Source organism: Misgurnus anguillicaudatus, chromosome 2 (genome assembly GCF_027580225.2).
Source record: "Misgurnus anguillicaudatus chromosome 2, ASM2758022v2, whole genome shotgun sequence".
In the NCBI taxonomy this organism is placed as follows: Eukaryota; Metazoa; Chordata; class Actinopteri; order Cypriniformes; family Cobitidae; genus Misgurnus; species Misgurnus anguillicaudatus.
Window position 1 is genome coordinate 37,191,598 of NC_073338.2, and position 23,016 is coordinate 37,214,613.

General features: G+C 36.2%; 1 protein-coding gene across 1 annotated transcript in view; it reads left to right on the forward strand.

The window, feature by feature from the left end:
- The first annotated feature begins 10,821 nt into the window (after positions 1 to 10,821).
- The window catches only part of pth1r (parathyroid hormone 1 receptor), a 105,234-nt gene continuing 93,039 nt past the window's right edge, over positions 10,822 to 23,016 (forward strand). Inside the window, exon 1 of the mRNA XM_073854806.1 lies at positions 10,822 to 11,898. Within this exon, the coding sequence (XP_073710907.1) occupies positions 11,824 to 11,898 (75 nt within the window). The 5' untranslated portion in view covers positions 10,822 to 11,823. The remainder of the gene's footprint in view (positions 11,899 to 23,016) is intronic.

Sequence of the window (23,016 nt, forward strand, 5' to 3'; positions counted from 1 at the left end):
TTAATTTCTCAAGGAAAAAACATACTGTAACTTGAATGCACTGTGAGTCTCTTTCTATAAATGTCAAATTCAAAGCAACCTTTTTCATAAAGAACTGACAATTTAGTGGTATGGGTCAAAATAAATGTTGTGATAAGAACAAGGTAAAAATTGTTTTAAATAATAAGTCCAGTCCAACTATAGCAATTTTAACTTTGTTTGAATTCCTTTCTAAATGTATAAACTACAAATAAAGATAGGTTGTGCTCTGGTATTGTAATTTCATTTTATTACTGCTAAGAGCGATGCCTCATTATGGTATCATTAGGTGATGAATGTATTTTCTCTTGCAATATCAGCCTTATCAATACCCTAAGCAGAGGATCTTAATCAATAACCTGTCTAATCGATAAAGTGTGTAATTTCAGAACCACTAATGGAATTAAACAAAAAAAACCTCCCCCTGTCTGTCATTAATTGATAAACAGAAATTCATGCCTCATCCACGCCATTGATGAAAGTGTGTTTTTAGACTTGGCTTGTTTATGGCATTTGTTTCAGAATCTGTTTTTCCTTTAGTTTAGCAGCTGAATGTACACGTATGAACACAAAATCGTGCTCGGACTCGCACAAAAACAGTTGGCTGCCTGAGTCACATATAGTCTATTTTAGTCTAGTCTAGTTTTGTAATAGTGTATGTATGCATGTCTTTGTCTTGTCTGTTATTGTTATCTGTTTATGTCATGTCATTTTCCCCCACGTGGGCTTTTGTTTTAAATAAAACCATTATGAGTTCAACATTACCTGCACTTGGGTCCCAGTACTTGTCATTCATGACATGTATTATTGCATGTGTTACCTCATTATTGCATAATGTTGCACATACTTCCTTGTACATACTCATTATTTAATCCTCTTACATATTTTCTTATTTATAGCCTGCCATTTATTCCTTATTCATTGTACATATTTCCACAACTTTTTTATATTCAATTGCACTTGTCAATTTGCACAGTCCTACTATTTGCACATCCGGTAGATGCTAAACGACATTTCCTTGCTGTACCTGTACTATGCAATGACAGTAAAGTTCTGTCTGTCTATCTGCTTTCTATCTGTCTGTCTACACTGCAAAAAATTATACTTTCTTACTTTTATTTTTATTTTTGTCTTGTTTTTAGTAGAAATATCTAAAAATTCTTAAATTAAGATGCTTTTTCTTGGTGAACAAAATGTCCTAAGAAAATAACTCTATAGTTTATAGACAGAAAATATACAATTTACGTATATTTAAACTTAAAACAAGCAAAAATATCTGCCACTGGGGTGAGAAAATCTAAAAATAAGTTTTCTTTTTTCTTAATCACTTACAGTAATTTAAGCAAAATTTTCGCACCCCATTGGCAGATAATTTTGCTTGTTTAAAGCACAAATTCACTTAAATTTTATTTTTTGTCTATAAACTAAACTTATTTTCTTAGTCTTAGTCTTAGTATCTTAGTATTTTTGTCTTATTTTCAGTAAAAATTCTTAAATTAAAATACTTTTTCGTGATGAGCAAAACGACTCAAGAAAATAAGTCTAATTTTTAGACCAAAAAAATATCAAATTTAAGTGATTTTGTGTATAAAAAATACTTTTTGTAAGGGTTTTGTAAGGGTTTGGTTTGTATTCTGTTGTTAGGTCTTTCATTTTGAAGTCATGTCTCTGGTCTTTTATTTTGAAATCATGTCATGTCACACTTCACTATTCACTTCCTGTTTGCTTTGTATAAAATCTGTTCTTACACTCAGACAATCTGTATAAGTATTGCCAGAGTAACTCCTGCATACCAAGCGTTTTCATAGTCTTGTCTTGTTTCATGTTTTGTATTCTTGTTCTGGATTTTGACCTGTTGCCTGTTATTTGGATTATGCTTTTGGATTACCCTATTTGAATTTGTTTGCCTACCCTTTTGGGATTTTACCAATAAACCTCCTTGCATTTGGATTCTTCTCTCTCTTGCTCGTTTAAGCAGCTCAACGTTATAGTTTTATGCACAAAATCACTTACATTTGATATTTTTGGTCTAAAAACTAGACTTATTTTCTTGGATAGTTTTGCTCATAAAGCAATAAGCATCTTAATTTAAGAATTTTTATATATTTTTACTGAAAACAAGTAGTGTGGCAATATAACATGACAGCATTTAAATATGAAATATTTGTTTGTGTTCAAATTCATAAAATACACCCTAAAAAATGTTGGGGTTCATTTCAACCCAGTGTTGGGTCAGAAATGGTCAAACCTAGTTTTTGGGTTAAATTTACCCAAACTTTTTGACCCAAGAATAGGTTGAAACAACCCAGCATATGTCAAATTGCGAATCAGGTTGGGTTTGTCCCTTTTTGATCCATCACTGGTTTGAACGAAATAAAGGTGAAAACACATTTATATAGCGCATTTCTGCAGCACTCAAAGTGCTTTACATATGAATGGGGGAATCTCCTTAACCACCGCCAATGTGTAGCATCCACCTAGATGATGCGACGGCAGCCATATTGCGCCAGAACACCCACCACACACCAGCTTATTAGTGGAGAGGAGACAGAGTGATATAGCCAAGGGATGTCTCAACATGAATCTTGAGACATCCCTTCAGCTGCAGTAATCTGGCATTCCACAGAGCCAAAGGTTAATCAAAACAACACGCATCATGTCACAAACTACTTAATAGCTGTTCTGACAGAAACGCCTCTCAGGTACATTGGATGAGAGTAAACATTCTGTACATGACATTATCAGAGCTACACGTGGCTATCTATATATAACTTACACCCCCAGACCCCATGCTTATCCTAAGGCTGGCCATCTAGTAGGTGTCCAGGTGCGCCCTCCTGCGTCAGTGCACTGAGACCAAAGGCATCTGGCTGGCTTTCATCTTCCAACTCAGTGATCACAGGACTGTGTACCTCAGCTTTAACCAGACTGAAGTCAACTGTAACCGACATACTTTTAAAGAATTGAAATGAATTATTTAGCATATGAGGGATGATTTTTTAAAGATCTGGCTTTGATTGACCTAATGCATTTAAATGGTGATGAGTGTGATGAGTTCTTTGTGTGGTTATCTATTTTAAAATCTCTAAATCTATCTTTTTTATTATTGTAAATGTAATTTCCTCTTAGTAACCCTGAATGTACTATAAGTAGCCAACAGATCTTAATGTAAAATCTTTAAAGCAGACAGAAGATACATATCATTAATGGACCTGGAAGAGCATAATGCTTACAACACTAAGGTCATGGGTTCAATTCCCTGGAGAGGTCGATTGATTAAAATGCCAAATGCAAGAATCAATGAAACATTATTACAGAGATACAATACATTTCTTTAAAAAGTAATAGAAAAGTCCAATAATAAAAAGCTATTTTATTTTATTAAAATAAACAGCTCCCTCTACCCAAAAGAGGCTTTATACTGTCATCGTATAATACTCGATACATCTGCTCATGCTGCTGCTGTTTGTTTTGCGCTTAGCAGGAGCTTGTGCTTTAGGTGGATTTCAATGTTGCCAGATGGCAGGCAGAGATCAGAGGCTATCTGATTCAATGGCAATACAGAGACTAATGGAAAGACTGCAGCATCGACCGTAACGATACATACGGCTTCAGAAATGCATGTTTGTGTATCACGGGAAAATGAAATTGCTGGTAGCCTTCAGATCCACACAGTGGGGGTTTAGTGTTCCTGTGGAGGATTACAAGGAGGCGTTAAATAATGTCTGTGGACTTATTATTTGTTTTCAGCTTGACCTGCAAGGATACATGCCACCTTTTTGAAATATATAAATTTTTCAGTAACTTAAAGGATTGTGTTGCATTTTTTAGCCTTTTTATTTAGACAGTCATTTTGTATCTAACTTAAAACATGGAGCACCACAGCTGTTCTCCAGCCATTCTATTTTAAACCTAAACAGCTTCCTTATAGTATGTACTTAAAATGTATGGGGGTCTGGTAATTAAAATGCACTATTTTGGGGGAAAAATAGTAAAGCATGCCCCTAGTGGCTAAATTTTGCTATGCAGTACACAAACAGAAAAACTGACTGCAGGTGTTAAGCATGCGCTGTAAAGGTGCAATATGGGACTTTTAGCTTGGCAGAAATGCAACATATTAGTGGCGTGTAAAGACATTACATAGTGAATTGTATTCTTTTTATCACCTTAGAATGAGCCGTTTTATCTACAAAGTTGCTGCCATGTTTCTACAGTAACCCTAAACTGATCTTATGGAAAGTCGTGTTATAGTGATGCAAAATTTGATTAATTAAATCGTATCCATGACACGAAATTCAGCTTTTTTTCGTGCTTTGAGCACGAATGTCTTTTTCGTGTAACTCGAAATTCTACAAATTTTTTTTGTGTCCGTTGCATGACTTTCTTTTTTGTTTCATTTTATGTATTGTTTTAGCAATACCATTGTCGCTTGGGTTTGGGGTTAGAATCACTTTCTTTTACATTTTTAGACATCCTAACCCAAACCCCAACTCCAGACGAGAATCGTTTTAAAAGCAAAAGAAAAACATGTAGAAACCAATACATAAAAGTACATCCTCAACCGACAATGATTTAAAAATGGGGGGGGGGGGGGGGTAGAAAACAATATTTCTAAAAAAATATTTATAGAAATTTGTGGGAGTTACACAAAAAAGACATTCGTGCTCAAGGTACGAAAAAAGCTGAATTTCGTGCCATTGACACAAATAAATTAAACAAATTTTTGCGTGACTATAGTTATATATAACACGACTTTCTGTGAGATCATATTGCCCTAAACCAGTGCTTCTCAATTATTTTCTGTCACGCCCCCCCTAGGAAGAGGTAAACATTTCGCGCCCCCCCAACTCTCCGCCGCGACTGTAAATAGTATAATTTGCAATCTGCAAAACATTGTATCCTTATTAACATTGAGAAAACACAAAAAGAAAACACAAAAAAAGAAATATCGATCAACTTACAACAAAGAATAACTTTATTAACATTGTTTTTTAGTCTGTAACAGAAAAGACTTAAAATGCATCAATTTGCCTGAAAAAAAAAAAAATCAATCCTTATTTAAAGTATAATATTTTTTGACCATTTGATACTGAAAAATTAAATATAATCAATAAATAATAATAAAAAACACAAGCGGCTTATCAGCGTGATTGGGGTGTAATGTCTTTAAAAATCACTTCCTGAAAAAGTATTTTCCCTGGGGTCTCGCGCGCCCCCCCTGGTGTCGCTTCGAGCCCCCCCTGGGGGTCCCGCCCCACTATTTGAGAAGCACTGCCCTAAACAGACAAACTGTTCTACAGACCACATCCCTATGTTGTCTCAGACGACAACATGTTTGTCTTGTGGCAGCTATCGTATGTGTCAGCTATGGTTCTCATTGCGTTTCGAAATTGAGGTTAGTTGCAATTCACAATATCACCATTAGATGCCGCTAAAAACCCACATTAAACCTTTAATATTGGAGGTGATTTTGATCTACATAAAGGTTCTCTAAGCGAATTCACGCGTTTTAGACCATAAAACATTTTTTGTTACATACAGCAAACATCTCCTCACTATCTGCTTGCTTCCTGTCCTCTGATCAAACTGTAAAAAAACGCAATCTCTGTAGACAGCCCAGCCTCCACAAACTGCAATAATAACAAACTGGCCAAACCTACACCAGAAACCATAACAAAGTGTTCTAACCAATAAACGCCAAGAAGGATTTGGGGGTTGGGTTTGGGCGCGTTCATGAAAGCACGAAAGGGAGGGGGAGGAGTTAACTACGCTCAGTTTGTTTGAAAACACATTTCAAAAATCAACACACAGATTCGCTTAGAAAACCTTTAAACCAGTGGCGGCTCGTGACTCTTCCGAGGATGCGCTAATTCAAAATAAGTGTGTCACGTGTGTGGTTCCCTTTTCCAAAATATGTGTCATGCGTGTGGAGAGATCCTGTGTGCATCACGTGTTTTGTCAAAATAAGTGCCTGCTGTACACTCGTCAAAACCGTTTATGATAAAAGAGACGCGCACGTTCCCTAAATACACACAAGACACTCCCTTAACAGTAAACTCTGATTACACACTGATTACAACGTCTCCTTTTAAGTTCAAGGAAGCAGGCACTTATTTTGGCATGACACGAGATGCACACACGATCTCTCAGAGCGCAGAACACATATTTTGAAATGACGAACCACACACATGACAAGCTACATACATGTTGTGACGAACTTCGCATCGTGCACTTCAAAAAAAGAAGTCACCAGCCCCCACTGACTTAAACCAATAAAACCACTTTGGTACTACATTAACATACACAAGACTAGATTCCACATCAGTATGCTCTCTCTTAACACTTGTGAAATCACAGCCCATTTTAGATTCAGTGTGTATACAATATTATTATATGTGAACATCTTATCTCTTTTCTGTTAAAGCAAAATTGAAATGTGATCTTGTTACAGATTAGAATTTCATCCTAATCCATAGAGGTTAATCTATTGATATGGTTAAAATACCATGTTTTAGTGTGCATCAAAGTGAACTGATATGATTTGCTTTGTAGTATAAGTTCATTTTAGTTGAAGCTTCTTAACTTTCGCCAGCCTATTATGTGCATGAACTTTTCAACGTTTTATGTTCCCTCAGTGCCTTCTATTTTACGGTTCTAATGTGTGCAAATAGTCACATAGCAATAAGACCTTTCCATAAGAGCTGGAGTTCGGGCCACACGGGTGAATGTAAATAGAGCATTTTCATCCCCCATTGTTTGAATAGTGCAAGTAAAAATTTTCCATTTATTCTTATGTGAGAGACACCTCCTTTTGCCCCAAATGGTAAAGGTTCAGACTGAGTTTGAATAGACTGTCTCCTAATAAAAAAGGTCGTATTCTTCTTGAGCCTATACAGCACATTTTACCCAATAAGATATCAAGATGACAGAGTAAAATTTAATAATAAAGTGCTAGCACCCCCTGATTTCAAGACATCACCTTTTCAGTCAATGCACAAAAAAATCTACTCAAAAGAAAAAGGAGCAAGTTTCATTCCAGCATGGACGATTTTCAAAGCCAAAGCGAGATATGCTGATTTCATGCTGCCTTGTCAGAGATCTTATAAGTGATGGATGACTCCTGATGTGTTTGCGTAATATGATATTCGATGAAGAATAAAACTTCATCATATCTTTAATCCAATCATTTATGGAGAGTAAATGGTTCCATGCAGCTCTATTTTTGCGGCATAACATATAGCTTTTGTAATCATTTCTAAACATCAAAACAAAACGTGATTGATTACGTGGCATATGCACCAAAAAGCTCTTACTATATACATCTGCATAAAAGACCAGACCTTTGCCATAATCAAACGGGTATTTCTTGGTTTGCATTATTAAACATCCTCTTAATTATTATTATTTTTTTGACTCATAAGTACACCATGCTTAATTTGTTGATCATTGTGTTAGTGGTGCAAAGGTCTTGAGTTTGATTCTCAGAGAACACATATATTGATTGACTCTATTATTTTGATAAAAGCATCTGCCAGATCCATAAATGTAATTGATGGACTTTAATTAGATTTAGATTAGGACCTTCAGCAGAAAGAAAATTACCAATAAGTAATGATTTAAATGTTTCTTTGCTTGTACAGGTGAACCTTATGAAAGAAAATTTGTAACAAACAACTGAGGTTTCATCATTATTTTAATGCTATTTCATCTTATTTTTCACCCTTTATGCTGAAACACAATCATTGATCACAACAGGTGACAGATAGCTGTTAGTAAATGTCACTATTTGTTTCAACCAAAAAACTTTTGATATATTCTGCTATGTGATGAATCATATTAACTTTCTCTCCTCAGACCAAACATTTGATTTAGATTTTTTGTGATGAAGTTCTTTACAACAATTATTTGCAGATTATAGAAGCTTGTTTTGGATTCAGATTTTTAAATCTTCTTAGGGATTTTTGCTCACTGCAACGTGAAGCAAGTAATTTGGACAAGCAAACAACACGCTTCAAGAGGATTATATCTGTTCTGAAAGAAATAAGTATTTTAAGGTTTAAAGGTTGTTTAGGTCAAATATAAATACTGCATAACATCAGTTTTAGTCCAACCAATCTGATGGATGAAAATCAATAGACCTTTCTAGCAATTCATGTTCATGTCTACAAAGCTGTTAATTGTATGATTACATCATTCCATATCTTCTGCTTGCTACACTGCAAAAAATGATTTTCAAGAAATACATTTTTTATTATTTTTGTCTTGTTTTCAGTAAAAAGATAAACAAATTATTAAATTATGCTTTTTCCTGATGAGCAAAACAACCCAAGAAAATAAGTCTAGACCAAAAATATCAAATTTAAGTGATTTTGTGCATAAAACAAGCATCAAAAATCTGCCAATGGGGTAGGCAAATTTTTCTTGAATTTAGTGCTTACCCCATTGGCAGATTTTTTTGCTTGTTTTATGCACAAAATTACTTAAATTTGATATGTTTGGTCTTAAACCTAGACTTATTTTCTTGGGGCGTTTTGCTCATAAAGAAAACGCATCTTAATTTAAGAATTTTTAGATATTTTTTCTCAAAACAAGACAAAAATACTAAGAAAATGTTTTCTTGAGAATCATTTTTTGCAGTGTAAGGCAATAAATCACATTTACTGTTGATCATATTCAATTTGTATAAAGCCTAAATTTTAAAGCGACACCATGTAATTTTTCAACCTTCATAATAAATTTTCAAGACCCTTGTGATAGTACATCGACTTTAAATTGAATGACATGTCTACCATAGCCTGACGGGGTCTGTATCGCTTTAACTTACGGTTTCGGGTAGTAACCAGAGCACAAGAAAAACTACAAAATTTGACTGCTTTACGGCATATATCACTTCCTCCACACAATTTTTTTACGTGAATTTTGCTGGAGGCTAATTAACGAGTGTAGAGAGCAATTTCTGTTATGTGACTTTGTGGCACCATGTTAGTGTCATGGACCCATGACAAAGGCGACCCAGGTTCGATTTTTATATAAACTCACGATCTTGATTCATACATAAATGCGATCTTCTTTATAAATGACTTCGATTATCTTGCATATAGTTCCCTGTATTCAGATGCTGCATTCACGTGTTCACGTATTTACCTTTCTTTTACTGTCTATGGTATTTACATTACAATCCAGGATGCTATAGCAGTCAAACTTGCTCAAACTCACACAGTGTAAAACCAAACCATATTCATTCACCAGTCAGATCCGAGCGTTTCTCTCTTCTCTCTTCCTCATTTGCTGCATTCCGCTGTCACTCGCGTGACGTATTACAAAGCGGCAGACCTAAACACATCGGTTTACTTGGATTTGGAGTGACAATTTTCACACAAAAGAGAGGATAAACGAGCGCCATTGCGGAAAATCCTGGTGGCGAGGGAGAGGGAAACGAAGCAACAATATTTGATTCGAAAAAGCAAGGAAATACTTCTGGTCATTTCTCAACTGGAGGGCTGCAGCCTCCGGAGGTCAAATATGCAGGCTGCATATGTCATCAAGCCTGGATTATTAAGGTAAACTGAGCATTACATTTGCAAGTCATATACTGCAACAATTTACGAGTAACTAAGTATATTATATCAACTTTATAATTGTTAATATTCTGAAATAAGACAGTCATAATGACGTATGCAGCTTAGAAATACGACATCCTGAGGCTGCAACCTTCAGATTGAGAAATGGCTTCTGCCACAAGTTCCTCATTAAAAAGTTGTAACATGACTGCGTTTCTCCCTAATGCCTCAAAATGTTGATCGTTTAGCGTTTTAAAAGGTTAGTTTTAAGGTTGGCCAGTTATTTTCCTTTGCGACAGTGCTCTGGCGCTTGTGGCCTCTGGGGGCGCTAGGCGTGAAAAATACATGTCTAGCGCCCCTAGTGGCCAAAAAGTTCCGTGGTGTGCCTTTAAAATTTGCATTTGTGCTACAGTCACAAAAATTATGATACCCAAAAATTGCAGTATGTGAAAAGAGCCATACTTGTCTGCACAACTTTATTATGAACTTTTCCTTTTGAAGGGAAGACATTTGATCATTCAAGTCATTTTTAAGGACCAAATAAGCATCATCAAAGTGATCTTAAGAAGTAAACATCAAAAATCCTTATCTTATTTATCAAATATAACTTAAATTAGCATAAGGGAATTGAAATATTTTGCCATATAGCATTTGATATTTCGTTGCATTATTCATCCGATCTGCTTCAACCTTTACTTTGAAACTTGAAGAGTTCATTTCAATTAGCAAAGGCTTTTAGTGTAGGCTATTCAGATGCACTGTGTACAGCTGAATTACAAGGCTGTCATTCCAAGAAAGAGTGTTTTGTCAAATAATTGTGTAAATAAAATTCTTTGGATAATATAAATGAAGCCAGGAAAATGTGTAAATCAAGGTTTTATCATAAGTGGACTCCAGGGACAGTTCAAGAAACGTATGTATTTAATGAGAAAGCAAATATTAAAACCTTCGCTGAAAGACGTATTTCATTGGCCAGATAAAATATGAATCCAAATATTCCCCAACATTGTATTTGCATAATTTTATTGGTCGCATTACATGGTGTCGACGCGCACCGCTAAGAAATGCTCGTTTTGCCAACATAAAGTACAGCACTGAATGCGCAGCTTGTGCGAAGGGGGCGGGAAGCGCGTGTTGTCTTCAGTGACCATTAGCCAAACAGATCCCTCACGCTTTCTCGTGAGCCAATCAAAGTCGTTTACGGTTCTCCGTGATACCTGCCTCTTTTTATCCGCTACCTCAATATGTACTTAGAGGTGCTGTGAGGGTTACCGACGTGTGCTACAGCTGGAGTCATTTTTGTCACTGAGGAGCTCACTAAACTTTATCAAAAATACTCTGAAACGCGACAGTGACTTTTGTGGTTTGCAGCGGCGGCTTGCTGACGTTAAGTAAGAAGTAAAAGTAGGCTCGTTTTGAACAAACATTACATTTTTCTTTATATTCATCGCAGCAGCTAGCGTTTGCTTAACAGACTATGTTCGACTGTCAGTTCCACGTCTGCCCCATATCTAAAGCAGGCGGTTAAATCGCTAGTTTAATCCGAATCTCTGTGTGATTTCAATTCATAGAGTAGACATTTGACTAGACACATTTCTCCTCGTTTGAATGAACTGACAGTTCACGCGACTGCAGACTGTTTTAAGCTTTGACTAAACTGGGAAAGACCGAAAATGTTTTCTTGTACTGTATAGTGTGTAACTTGTTTCATTCGGATTCACCACATCGCTCCATCAGTCTACTTTTAAATCAGTTTAGCCAATACTTTTTTTTTTTACCGTTTTGATGTGTCCTGGGAGAGAACTGGAGGTTGAGTCTGAGGGACGCCGCTTTATTATGTCGCTTTTTTTACGGCAAGGCTGAAGGGAATTTTTAAAAGACCTAAAAATAAAGTCTCGGTTTCTACTCCACAAAGAATCATTTGAACTTCCTACCGCAGAAGCACAAGGACATAAATAGTTCTGACATGTGGATGTAATTTCAGAAAAAAGGCAGACAGATGCAGAGAAATAAAACTGGAGCGAGTGAGAGAGAGAGTGGGAACAGTTTAAATCGTGCCTACAGATCTGTGTCAACGAAAGCCGCGAGAATATATTCATAATATAATATTGCACTCCGCAACAAACGATGTGATGGAAAGACGGACGGATGAGAAATGACTGGCTCTGTGACGGAGCTTAACTAGACGTAAACATTAGAGAAATACGCTGCGATCAATTTACATGAACTTTCTTTCTGCATCGGGATGGGAGCCACGCTGATCGTGCACACTTTGGGGTTTCTCTTTTGCGGCACCTTGCTGAGTTTCGTCTATGGTTTGGTAAGTTGTACACTGCTTTTTACTTTTTTTCATGTTATTAACAATAATAGGAATGTTATTTCAGTTCTAACCTACAATGAAAGCTTACTAATGCGACTCATTTAGCTGAATTTCTTATCCCAAATGACGTACTGTACGAGGGAACCCCTTGAGATCTGTCTATGATGAAATAGTGTTGTATAGCCTACGGATAAACCTTTTTAATAGGGTTTAAACCTGCAATCTAACAGGGTCCATTTGTCTATTAAGGGCTTAGGTAAAATAGTGTATAAAAATACTTGTTTTGATGTTTTTAGCTCTTTTGTCTTTATTTCCAACAGGGCACGTTACGCTTCAAGGTTCATATTAGCTACCTCAAACTAAAGACAGATCCAACACCATAAACCTGAATAACTGTTTAAACCTCTATCCAAGTACCTTACGTGCTTTTGAGTTTTTTCCTGCTTTTAAATGTGAACTAGTCATAAGATGGGAAAGTGATGGGATGCTGCTTTAGTAATACGGTTTTGTATGTGCACATATCACACTATTATTGCACACAGCAGTGAGTCTTCGTGTATTTGTAGAGTGCCATTAATAAAAGGCAAGGATTTCCTTTGCCATGGTAATGGTTGATCAGTGATGTGGCAGGTAGAAGATGCTGCTTTTTACAAACTTCACATGCTTAGATGTCCACTGTATAATTAATGCCACTCTTTGGTGAAAGCAGCAATTCGACACAGCATGGACAAAAGGCTTTTCTTTGTTTCTCGCTACAGGGAAGATCACTTGCAATGTCAACAAGTCAGCACTGAATACACTTCGTCTACAATTGTATGGATTGTGCCTCTAATTCTTCCAAACACATTTCCCAAAACACCACGGCAGTTTTTCTATTTGAAAATATTCCGTCTTGTGTTGCTTGGTGCACCATCGAAAATGATCATTTAAGACACCACCAACTCAATTGTATAACTAGTGTAGAGCAGAAAGGCAATGATTTAAACATGATGAGCTAGATTGTAAGATAAGAAAAGTAGTCCAGAATAATGTATTTATAATAATAATGTCCAGCAACTAGAGATGAGCACATATGGCTTCTAAAATTGTGGTGCAGAATTGCGAGCATTGCACACAATTTTAATAATTTCATAATTCACACAGGTTAATAAATAAAATTTAAAAAATTGTCTTTGCCTTTTTCACACTGTCATTTTATCATTGCGTCCCCCCTCAACATTGTTTTGTAGCTTGAAGCTTTCAGAAGCTATAAAAGCTGTATTGTTAATTCAACTCATAATCACACCGAAATTGCCTAATGTGACGGTACACTATGTATTACTTTTTGATCATCTTTGTTATCCGTGTGTTCAGTATGCATACATTCCAGATATGATTAACCTGCTATATTTGCATTGTGATGTAATCCAAATTTTCGTTCACCTATGATGAACCGAAAAGCGCAGTTTAATCACAAGGAATATAGGAATTCTTGGTATCACTTACACTCGTCCAACTATTTTTTATTTGGTTACTTCTCAACTTCCATGGCACATAGGAAAATAGGCACATTTGAACGTAGCATTTTACTTGTTTGTAAGAGGCACCAGAATTATGTTGTTTTGCCATCCACTCACAACACAAGACAGTGACAGCAGCAGTAAAAGTGCTAAAACTTGATGAAGGAAAACCTTTTTTCTCTGCGGGTATTTTCCGTGACTGCATGTTTTTGGATATATTCATAGTTATTGTTTATAATGTAGTCACGTCAATCTTTAATAAAACTTTATATATGATCTTTATTTATTATACTTAAGATAATATTAATATTAATTTATTAATATTATCTTATCATAATTGAATGTGTTGCCATCTTCACAGTGCATTTTTACAACTTCACAGTTTTGCACAACTTTTCCTGCAGTTTTCCTGGAGCATTACTGTATGTTAGCAAAGCAAAAGGCTGTGGGTTTGATTCCTTAGAAAAAAGGTACAAAAGCTGTCACTCGGGTGGTACCCTCGCAAAAAGTACACATTTGTACATAAAGGGTGAATATTAGTACCTCAAATGTATATATTGGTACCAAATATAAACGTGCCTTTACATAAAAAGTCTGTATAAGGACCTTTAAAATGGTATCGTCCCAGGATTGCTTTTCTATATTTTTTTCTGAAAGTGCATGGAACAACATACTATTAATGTATAGCTTGAATGTACTGGAAGTCCACTTGGTAAAATGCCTCTTTTTAAAATGCCCTTGGAAAAAATAAATTTTGCGGGCGTCAAAGAGTGACAGTCTGCATTCATTTAATAGAACAAAAATTATATCATACATAAAACAACGATTAATATGTGGGTTATTTAGGATTTATTTGAGGGAAAACCCTCAAAAGTTTCACAATGCCTCCTCATATGTTCTTTAGGAAACCTTCAATACGTCACTAAGTTAACCACCAAACAACAGTAAGATGCACAATTTATGCACAATTTTATATATATATGCAAGTGATTTTGTGAGATAATAAAAAAATGTATAATATATATATATATATATATAAGTATCAACATTCATAGCTAGATAGCGGTAGGCTATCTCTATAAATAGTCTGCTTCCAGTTACCAACACTCTATCAAAATAATGTTATAATGATCTAAAAGAAACCAGAAACCTGTTCAGTCTTACTTGTGAAAGGTAATTTCCCGAGACTCGTTTTGAGATGTTTGATGGTTTGTACACCCCCAAACAACGGAGGTAGTTTTACCTCCAGTTGCTATGGGATTAATGGAGAAGTAGCCACCACTAATATGGCGGCGCCGTTGACCCAAGGTCAACCAGCCAAGTGCAGTATTTATTTCTTTAATGTCTACGCTCTGTGCCTCCACGGTGTGATTGTGCCATTGTGATTTATTGTGCTGTGTTATGTTGTTTTTGTCTGATACTAAAATCAGCAACATACTTTGCAAAAAAGCGTGGGAATTGTAGAGGCTGCTTTGCGATAAGAAATTAAATTCCCCCATCCAGCTGCTTTTTTTCGCCGTAGCACCACCTGAGCTTTCTGCCTGATTCAACAACTTTTGTCTACCTGCGCAGATATCAACAGCGCAAGGTTGCCAGGTTGAGGTCAAAAATGTGTTCCAAATTGTATGATGTATCTATTGTGCGAGTAGGATGCGTTTCATACAAGATCTGGCAACTGGACAACCTTGAAATAATATATTGATGTGATTATTCATATAACGACATAGGGCCGTACAAATTAGGGGAGTGTTGACGGGTATGATGTGTACACGAGGGTGACGCAATTTTCGTCATCAGAAGAGTGCGCGCATACTGTATGCGCCAGACAGTGCCGGATTTTTTACATCACACATGCCCCTACAGGAGAACGTAGTATCCCAGGAGATGCATTGCATTTTGTTGCAGTGTGCATGTGTGGAACGTCTGTGTACACGTACATAGTCAAATAAACAACACGCACTGTGAGTTCAACCGTGCAAGTACGTCGGCGTACAAGTAAAAACAGACTATACTCCGGTCTTAAGGTGTCTTGAAAATGAGTGGATATCCAAATCTGTTGTTAGTCATACTGGTCTGGTGTTCTCTCTAGGCTGTTTTGTCTGGTTGCCAGAGCATTCTGGGTGTTTTTAGCACATTCCTTTGTGCTTTGGGTAGTTGCATACTGACACAAGTCGCAAGAACCTGTGATATTCTGGTCCTTAGATAAGGCTCGAGTCCCTCACTTAGTATGAAGTTATAGGCTATTCCCACCTGTTTTATTGTCCTCTAGGCAAAATGTCTAATTGCTTTGAAAATTAAAAGTAAACATCTAAGCACCAGTAATAGAGGCCACTAATCAAAACTAAGTAGACCAGATTTTATTATTCCCAAATGAATGCCTGAAATGTTCGGAAATCTTTGTGAAGGACTCCGGTGCGAATACAAAAAGTTTCTTGAGTAAGTTAGTCATGCAGAGTCATTGCAGTCCTTTGTTATTGTAATTATCGGATATAAATATTTTTCTGATTGTGTTGTAGGACTCGTTTTAAATTTATTTTGCTGAATACCTAATACAGATTCTGCTAATGTCCCTGATTGCTTGATTTCACTTGGGTAGAATGCAAACGCATCCAAGAGCACCACTTCAACTGCATATACAGCGTTTTTATTTTCCTTGCCTTTTTTCTAAATGGCAAAGACCTGGTTGTAGCTGCAAGCTAAACCTCTCAAATGCAATTTATATTTATGTGTACATGTCACCCAGCATGCCGCCTTATAGAAAATACTGACTGGAGGACCAACTGACTCACTATATTTCTGCACTTATTATAGAGGAAGTCTAATTTGGCATGTAACTAATGCTGGATGGCAAGTTGTTAATTTGCCACATAGCTGCATGCATAGTTGTCCAGAGAATAAACAGTAAGGGCACTATGTTCACTTGTCCTGGGTGACAGATAATTTGACATAACATCTGGGCTTCACATCCAGCCAGAATGGGAATGGGTAAAGGTCATATTGCAGGGCTTACTCACTGCAGGTGGTGAGTCAGAGAGATCTGGCTATTACAACTGTCAGTTATTGGGCATGCTAGTTATTTAAGAGGAAGACTCGTATGAAATCAAACCGATAAATCACTAAAGTGTGGGTGGTTGTAGATGTATTTCTTAGACAGTTACTAGGCATTACCTTGAAGTACTGTACATGGGAAGTCATTATATGTAATCTATATGTTTGCACTCCAAAGTCATAATCATACAAAATTGCTTTGCAAATTGCAACATCATATGTGGTTATAATTACAAAGCTTGCTGGTTATAATAAAAAAATGTAAATTTATATATATATATATATATATATATATATATATATATATATATATATAAATTTACATTTTTATATTATAACCAGCAAGCTTTGTAATTATAACCACATATGATGTGTATATATACAGTATATATACAATATACAGTATGTCATTTCTTAAAAATCAAAACTTGAACTTTTTCATATATATAAGTTTTGATTTTTAAGAAATGACATACTGTATATTGTATATATACTGTATATATACACATCATATGTGGTTATAATTACAAAGCTTGCTGGTTATAATAAAAAAATGTAAATTTATATATATATATATATATATATATATATATATATATATATATATATATATATATATATATATATATATATATATATATATATATATATATATATATATATGAAAAAGTTCAAGTTTTGATTTTTAAGAAATGACATACTGTACATTTTTATGTTTGTATAGAAGCACTAACATGTACAATATTAATGTACTGAAAGTATTCAAAATGTAAAACCTTTTTATGTATGTCCCTTAGAAGTTTTTGTATGAATCCTTTAAGTTCATTGATTATAATATCGTATACAAATCAGCAACTGAGAAACACTATAACATTGTGTTTTACTTCCACCTGATCTTAAACATTAAATTTAGCTATAAAAAGAAGACAATGACCTTTATTAGTCTATATCAGTATAATGAATAATTTCTCTAGTTTATTTATTTAAAAACAGTTAACCAGACAGGATGGAAGATAAATCATATCTGTTCTGTCTGCACATGTGCATGACTACAAGTGATTCTGTGAGATAATTGTTATAAAGAAGTTTTATGTCGTCTCTTTAGAACAGATAATTATTTGAATTTGGGTGGACTTTCTTGAAGAGTTTAAGAAAATACGTTTTTAGACTTTGTTTAAGACTTACAAAGAAAACTTTAAAACTTCATCTTAGTCTTTGATGCATCAGCAGCACTCACAATTAATTATTAAGCGTAACATTTGCTCAAACATTAAAAAATGATTTGCTTCTTTAAAGGGGCAGTGAATTTGTCGATTTTATTGTTTTATACTGTTTATACTGCATGGTTTTTACATTCAAAAACATCAAAAGCAATAAGTAATAGGCTATTTTGTAACATGGATTAGTGGCTGTCTGGAGAAATGGTTCGTTTGAAGGGGCGAGCCGCACTGAAGACCTGGACGTAAACGCCCACTGCTATGATTGGACAGCTTCATTCCCCGTCATTACATGTGGGCAAATGTTTAAAAACATTAATGTGTAAAAATATCAGCCAAACACAAATATGTTTGAGCCACAAAAGATTCTGGGTGCTAAAAATGATACACATAAATGACAATACGTATAGTAAAGTAGAAACAAAATTTAAACTCGACGTGACTAAATTACCGTATACAACACAGTAAGCGCGCATCAGAATCTAAACTGCGGCCGATAAATCCTTATCAATAACTTTGCATATTTCTAGTGTGCTTGTGAGGTTGCTCTGACATAAACGTAACATTACATACCACAGTTATATGATAAAAAAGCTTTGTTGGGTGTTTGACCTTTTAAACGCAACTCGCCTAAAATACTGTATACAACACAGTAAGCGGGCATCAGAATCTAAACTGCGGCTGATAAATCATTCTTTATCAATAACTTTGTATATTTCTACCGTTAAATTACAGCCGTGTTGTTAAAGGCGGAGTCCATGATGTTTGAAAGCCAATGTTTATATTTGAAATCACCTAAACAAACACGCCCCTACCCCAATAGAATCTGGACCTTCTGTTGATAGACCCGCCCCACACATACGCAACCCGGCATTTGATTTGATTTGATTGGCTATAAGTGTGTTTTGGTAGTCGGCCCGTCTCCTTTTCCAACGCGTTTTTCAAACATCGTGGACTCCGCCTTTAAGTGTTGTACCTTTATTAATCGTTTAATGTTTTTAGTACATTAAAACAGTCAAACATACGTGTTTAGACATGGATGTTACAACAGACATATCAAGCGATCTCTTCTAACAAAGCAATAATGAAACGCAGTAACTTAAATAAGCTTACTGTGTATACTGCTGTGGCATTTTTGTCAGATCCAATATTAGTGGTGTTTTTTATCACAGTCTCTCTGCAAATCCAGCATCGACTTCTTTACAAATGAATCCGTGTACACAAAGTGAACAAACCCGAGCTGGAACTTCTTCAAAAGCAAACTTTATCCACGCATTCCTAATGTTGAGCCTCCGTTATCCAGCGTCTGTGTTCTTCCCATAGACGGTTCTTCCACAACCGAAAATGTGTTTCCATGGTTACTTCAGATCACAGCGTCAAAATAAAAGTCTCTCAGAAAAAATGTATTTAAAAGTAATTTTGGTTACATTTGGCAATCTTTAAAGACATGTTTACTTATTGTTGAGACACACGTGTGTCACGCGAAGCTGTGGGAGGGGCTACAAAAGTGGTCCTTGTATTTGGCTATGGAGAGGTGCTTCAATTCTACTTTGACGTCATATTTTTTCGAATTCCACACTGGCTTTTAATACTGGCTTGGTGCCAAAAACTGTTATATTTCGGTAGCACGGACGTTTTCAGTTCTAAAACTTGCAGGGTGTTAATGTAAGTATGATGACCTCTTATATAACAAATTATCAAGTTAAAATTGAGTATTTGATTCACCGCTCCTTTAAAAAAAATCACAGCTCATATCTTCTCAACCAAGGCACTTTATTTAAATATTAAAATATACATGTGTGATATATATTTAGATTCGTGCCTATGTATGTACGCTATTTACAATGAATTACATTATATTCAAAGCACACTCGGTTACAAAAGTTTTTACCAGCCATGGACATTATACTATTAATTTACGTTTAAAGTTACCAATGTCCAGGACAATGTTTTCAGGATAAAACGAACTTCAGAGTTTTTCTTACTATCTCCTCCAGACATATGGGCCAAAAAAGCTATAGGGAATTTTTCAACATTCAGGAAAGCAACATGAATCATTTCAGCTACACATGCCGACAGTAAACAAATTGATCCACTTTGGCTTCTTGTTCTGGATTCAACAGCACTATTGCAAAGCGTTCTTGTTCCTCTCTTCACACTAAACATTCATTGACACCTGTTCTGTTTTACCTTGTTCTGCATGCATTAAACACATGGGGTTCTTGCATATTGACAGTAAAAAAATCGCTTTACTTAAACAGCAGTGTTTTCAGACTTACTAAAACAGCTTTGACCTTCACAAAGAATTTCTGCTGATTGGCCCTTCCATTGTGTGCCCATTACTAGGTAGAAATCATCATGATTGCAATCAGACAATTTTTTTTTATGAATTTATGCTTTAAAACCTTGTGGGCACTTAATGGGAGAAGGCGGTGTGTCAGTTGTAGGGTAACAGTGTGTGGCATGACACATAGCTCTAATTGCATCCAACAGGACACTGGGAGGCATAAAATGGACCAGTAGGCAAATGCTTTATAAACTGAGAAGCTGAATCCCAGCAGCGCTGTGTTGTGATAAACTCTTAATGAAGATGTAGTCTGTAATGTCATAACAGAGAAGTGATAGAAACTGCTTGAGGGATACAGAACAAATTGAGTGTATTTATTTTCATACAGCCTTTGTGCATGGGCATCTGAACCATTGTACTGTATGTTGGTGGGACAAAACCCACTCACTTTTTAAGACCAATGATATTATACCCACTCACTTTTTCTCTAATTTAGCGCATATGTCTGTTCACTTGTGAGCACCGTCAGTCAAATCCATTTCTCTAGAGCAAAGGTTTCCAAACTTTTCATTTTGCGACTCACTTAGTAGGGCTGCACGATAAATCGCATGCGTTTGTCACGCGCATCTCGTCAGTAATGCCGGTTCCTTGATTAGTATTAAATCGCCATCAGCTGTTTTCAGATGGAGCAGCTTTAACTACACAGAGCCGTAGTTCCCTGACAATCGGGGCAATTTCGCATTAATTATCGCGGACGTATCGCCTGCGATATGTATGCGATATGGCCAGCTTGTCAGGGAACTACGGCTCTGTGCAGTTAATGTCGCGCCATCTGAAAACAGCTGATGGCGATTTAATACTAATCAAGGAACCGGCATTACTGACGTGATGCGCGTGGTATCGCATGCGATTTATCGTGCAGCCCTATCACTTAGATAGGTATAATCTGTTTCAGGACCCACCAACATGTTTTTAAATGTAAATATGAGGAAAGCACTTTTTTTCTCTTTTGTAATTGAGTAGTTTGAATTTTCTTTACTTTATAAATGAAATGCAAGTTTAATTGCAGTATCAAAATAAAATCATTGTAGCCAAGTGTTTTTGCGTGACCCACCTTATGCCACTGTGAAAACCCCTGCACTAGAGGAATGCCCTTATAAATGAAACTCTGTTTCACGTTTTAGCTACAGTCTTGACTTACACGCTGCTGTTTCCTCATATCCATTCCACTTGGCTTCAGAGTCCATAAAATTTGTATTTTACGCTAACAATGTAAGCAAATATTTTAGGCTATTAAGCAGTTGTTTAATTAAAAGGCACCAGAATACAAGAAAATTTCATCTACTCCAGTAAATGTTTTCGACGCACCCACATTTTTTTTTTTTTTTTTGCTTTCGACGCCCATGCCTTTGTGCTCAGTGTGACACACACTTATCCCAGATGACTAATATGATTAAATGCTGAGCAACATTCATTAATTAAATATGATGCTGTGTGCTTTGCTTTTGAGACTGTTTTTAAGATACATGTGTGTCAAACGGATCACAAGTGGACGACGCTAAATACAGGTGTATGACATTTTTGGAGCTTGTCCACTTTCAAAACATTCCAGGGCTCGAGAGTGCGACCTAATTTCTCAATGGTGAGACTTAAGAAAAATCAAGTCGTACTGGTGCGACCAGGAGTTAGAGGGAAAAAGCCATGGTCCAGATCTACGCGTGTGTTTAAAAATGCGCGTGCGATCCAGTCAGACAGAGAGAAGAGTAGCCTTGGTCTGTCAGATAAACAGAGTGGATGTCGCCGCGGATGATAAGAGAAGAGGAAAAGAACGATTGACAACTTTTTCTTTAAGAATGTTAAGTTAATGCCTGATTCATCCGAAGATCATAACCAATGCTCACATCAACCTCCCGTCACACCAGCCCTGGTCCGAACCCGAAGACGGAATTAGGTAATGAGCCTCTTACAATCGAGGCAGAGCCAGAGCATAATTCTTTTGAAGAAAATTTTTTGAACGTAACCCCAAACAGCAATGTCGCGTGCGCCCAATTTATAGAAAAAAGCCAGGAGTCAGGATTGCTGTTTTCTTCATAATCTTACTTCCAAATCTAACCCTATAAACTTTTCAGATTTGTAACAACATGAGAGTGAGTAAATTATGACAGAATTTTCATTTTTGGGTGAACTATAAATCCGATGCGGTCAAAAATTAGGGTGCACCTAACTTTTGTGGTGGTGCGCCTAAGAAAAAATGGGCGCACCAGTGCAACCAGTGCAAAAAGTTAGTCTAGAGCCCTGCATTCAGAGGTAGTCGAAAAACGCATTCAACCGGATTGCTTTTGTGGTGTAGATGCTAATTTGGTCGAATATGTTTGAATAGCCACAAAAGACCGCCTACTCTCCACCTATTGATCTAATGTGTGATGTACCTGAATCCACAGTGTGGTCCATAATTTCCCTCGCTCACGTTTAAACGAAAGCAGAGGAACTTGCCCAGAGACCCCCTCCCAAAGTAATCAGGACAAAAGCGATCGAAAGTGGACAAAAGAGACGGATTTAAACACCAGGTGTAAACATGAATGTGTCTCTCTCATCCAGTTGTAATCCAATCGACCAAAATGCATTTTAATACCAGGTTTAAACAACCCATATGTGTGTCCCCTTAATCTGAAGTGAAATTTTAAAGCACTTCTCCACCTTTGCTGTTGTATTTGCAGTTGTGTCTCCAGCTTCATCGGATGGAGCCGGAATATTGCACAAAAATTTTTAACATGCATAATACGCTGAGATAATTGATCTAATTTTAAACAGTTTTGGATTGTTAGAGTAGGGTCTGTCATTCACTTTCGTTATTATAGAGCCCATTTGATTAAGTACATCTATAAGTGTTAATTATGACTGCACTTCTTGTGCTATTCCTTCAGATTCATGACTTTTTACTTTTTTAGCATGCTGTGTTCTAGAAATGAGCTCCTTAAAGATCCAGATAATAGGCAAATATCATACTATTTAATACGGTTAAACAACTTGTGACGGTATGAGTTTAGTTATTCCTGATGTGGGATGA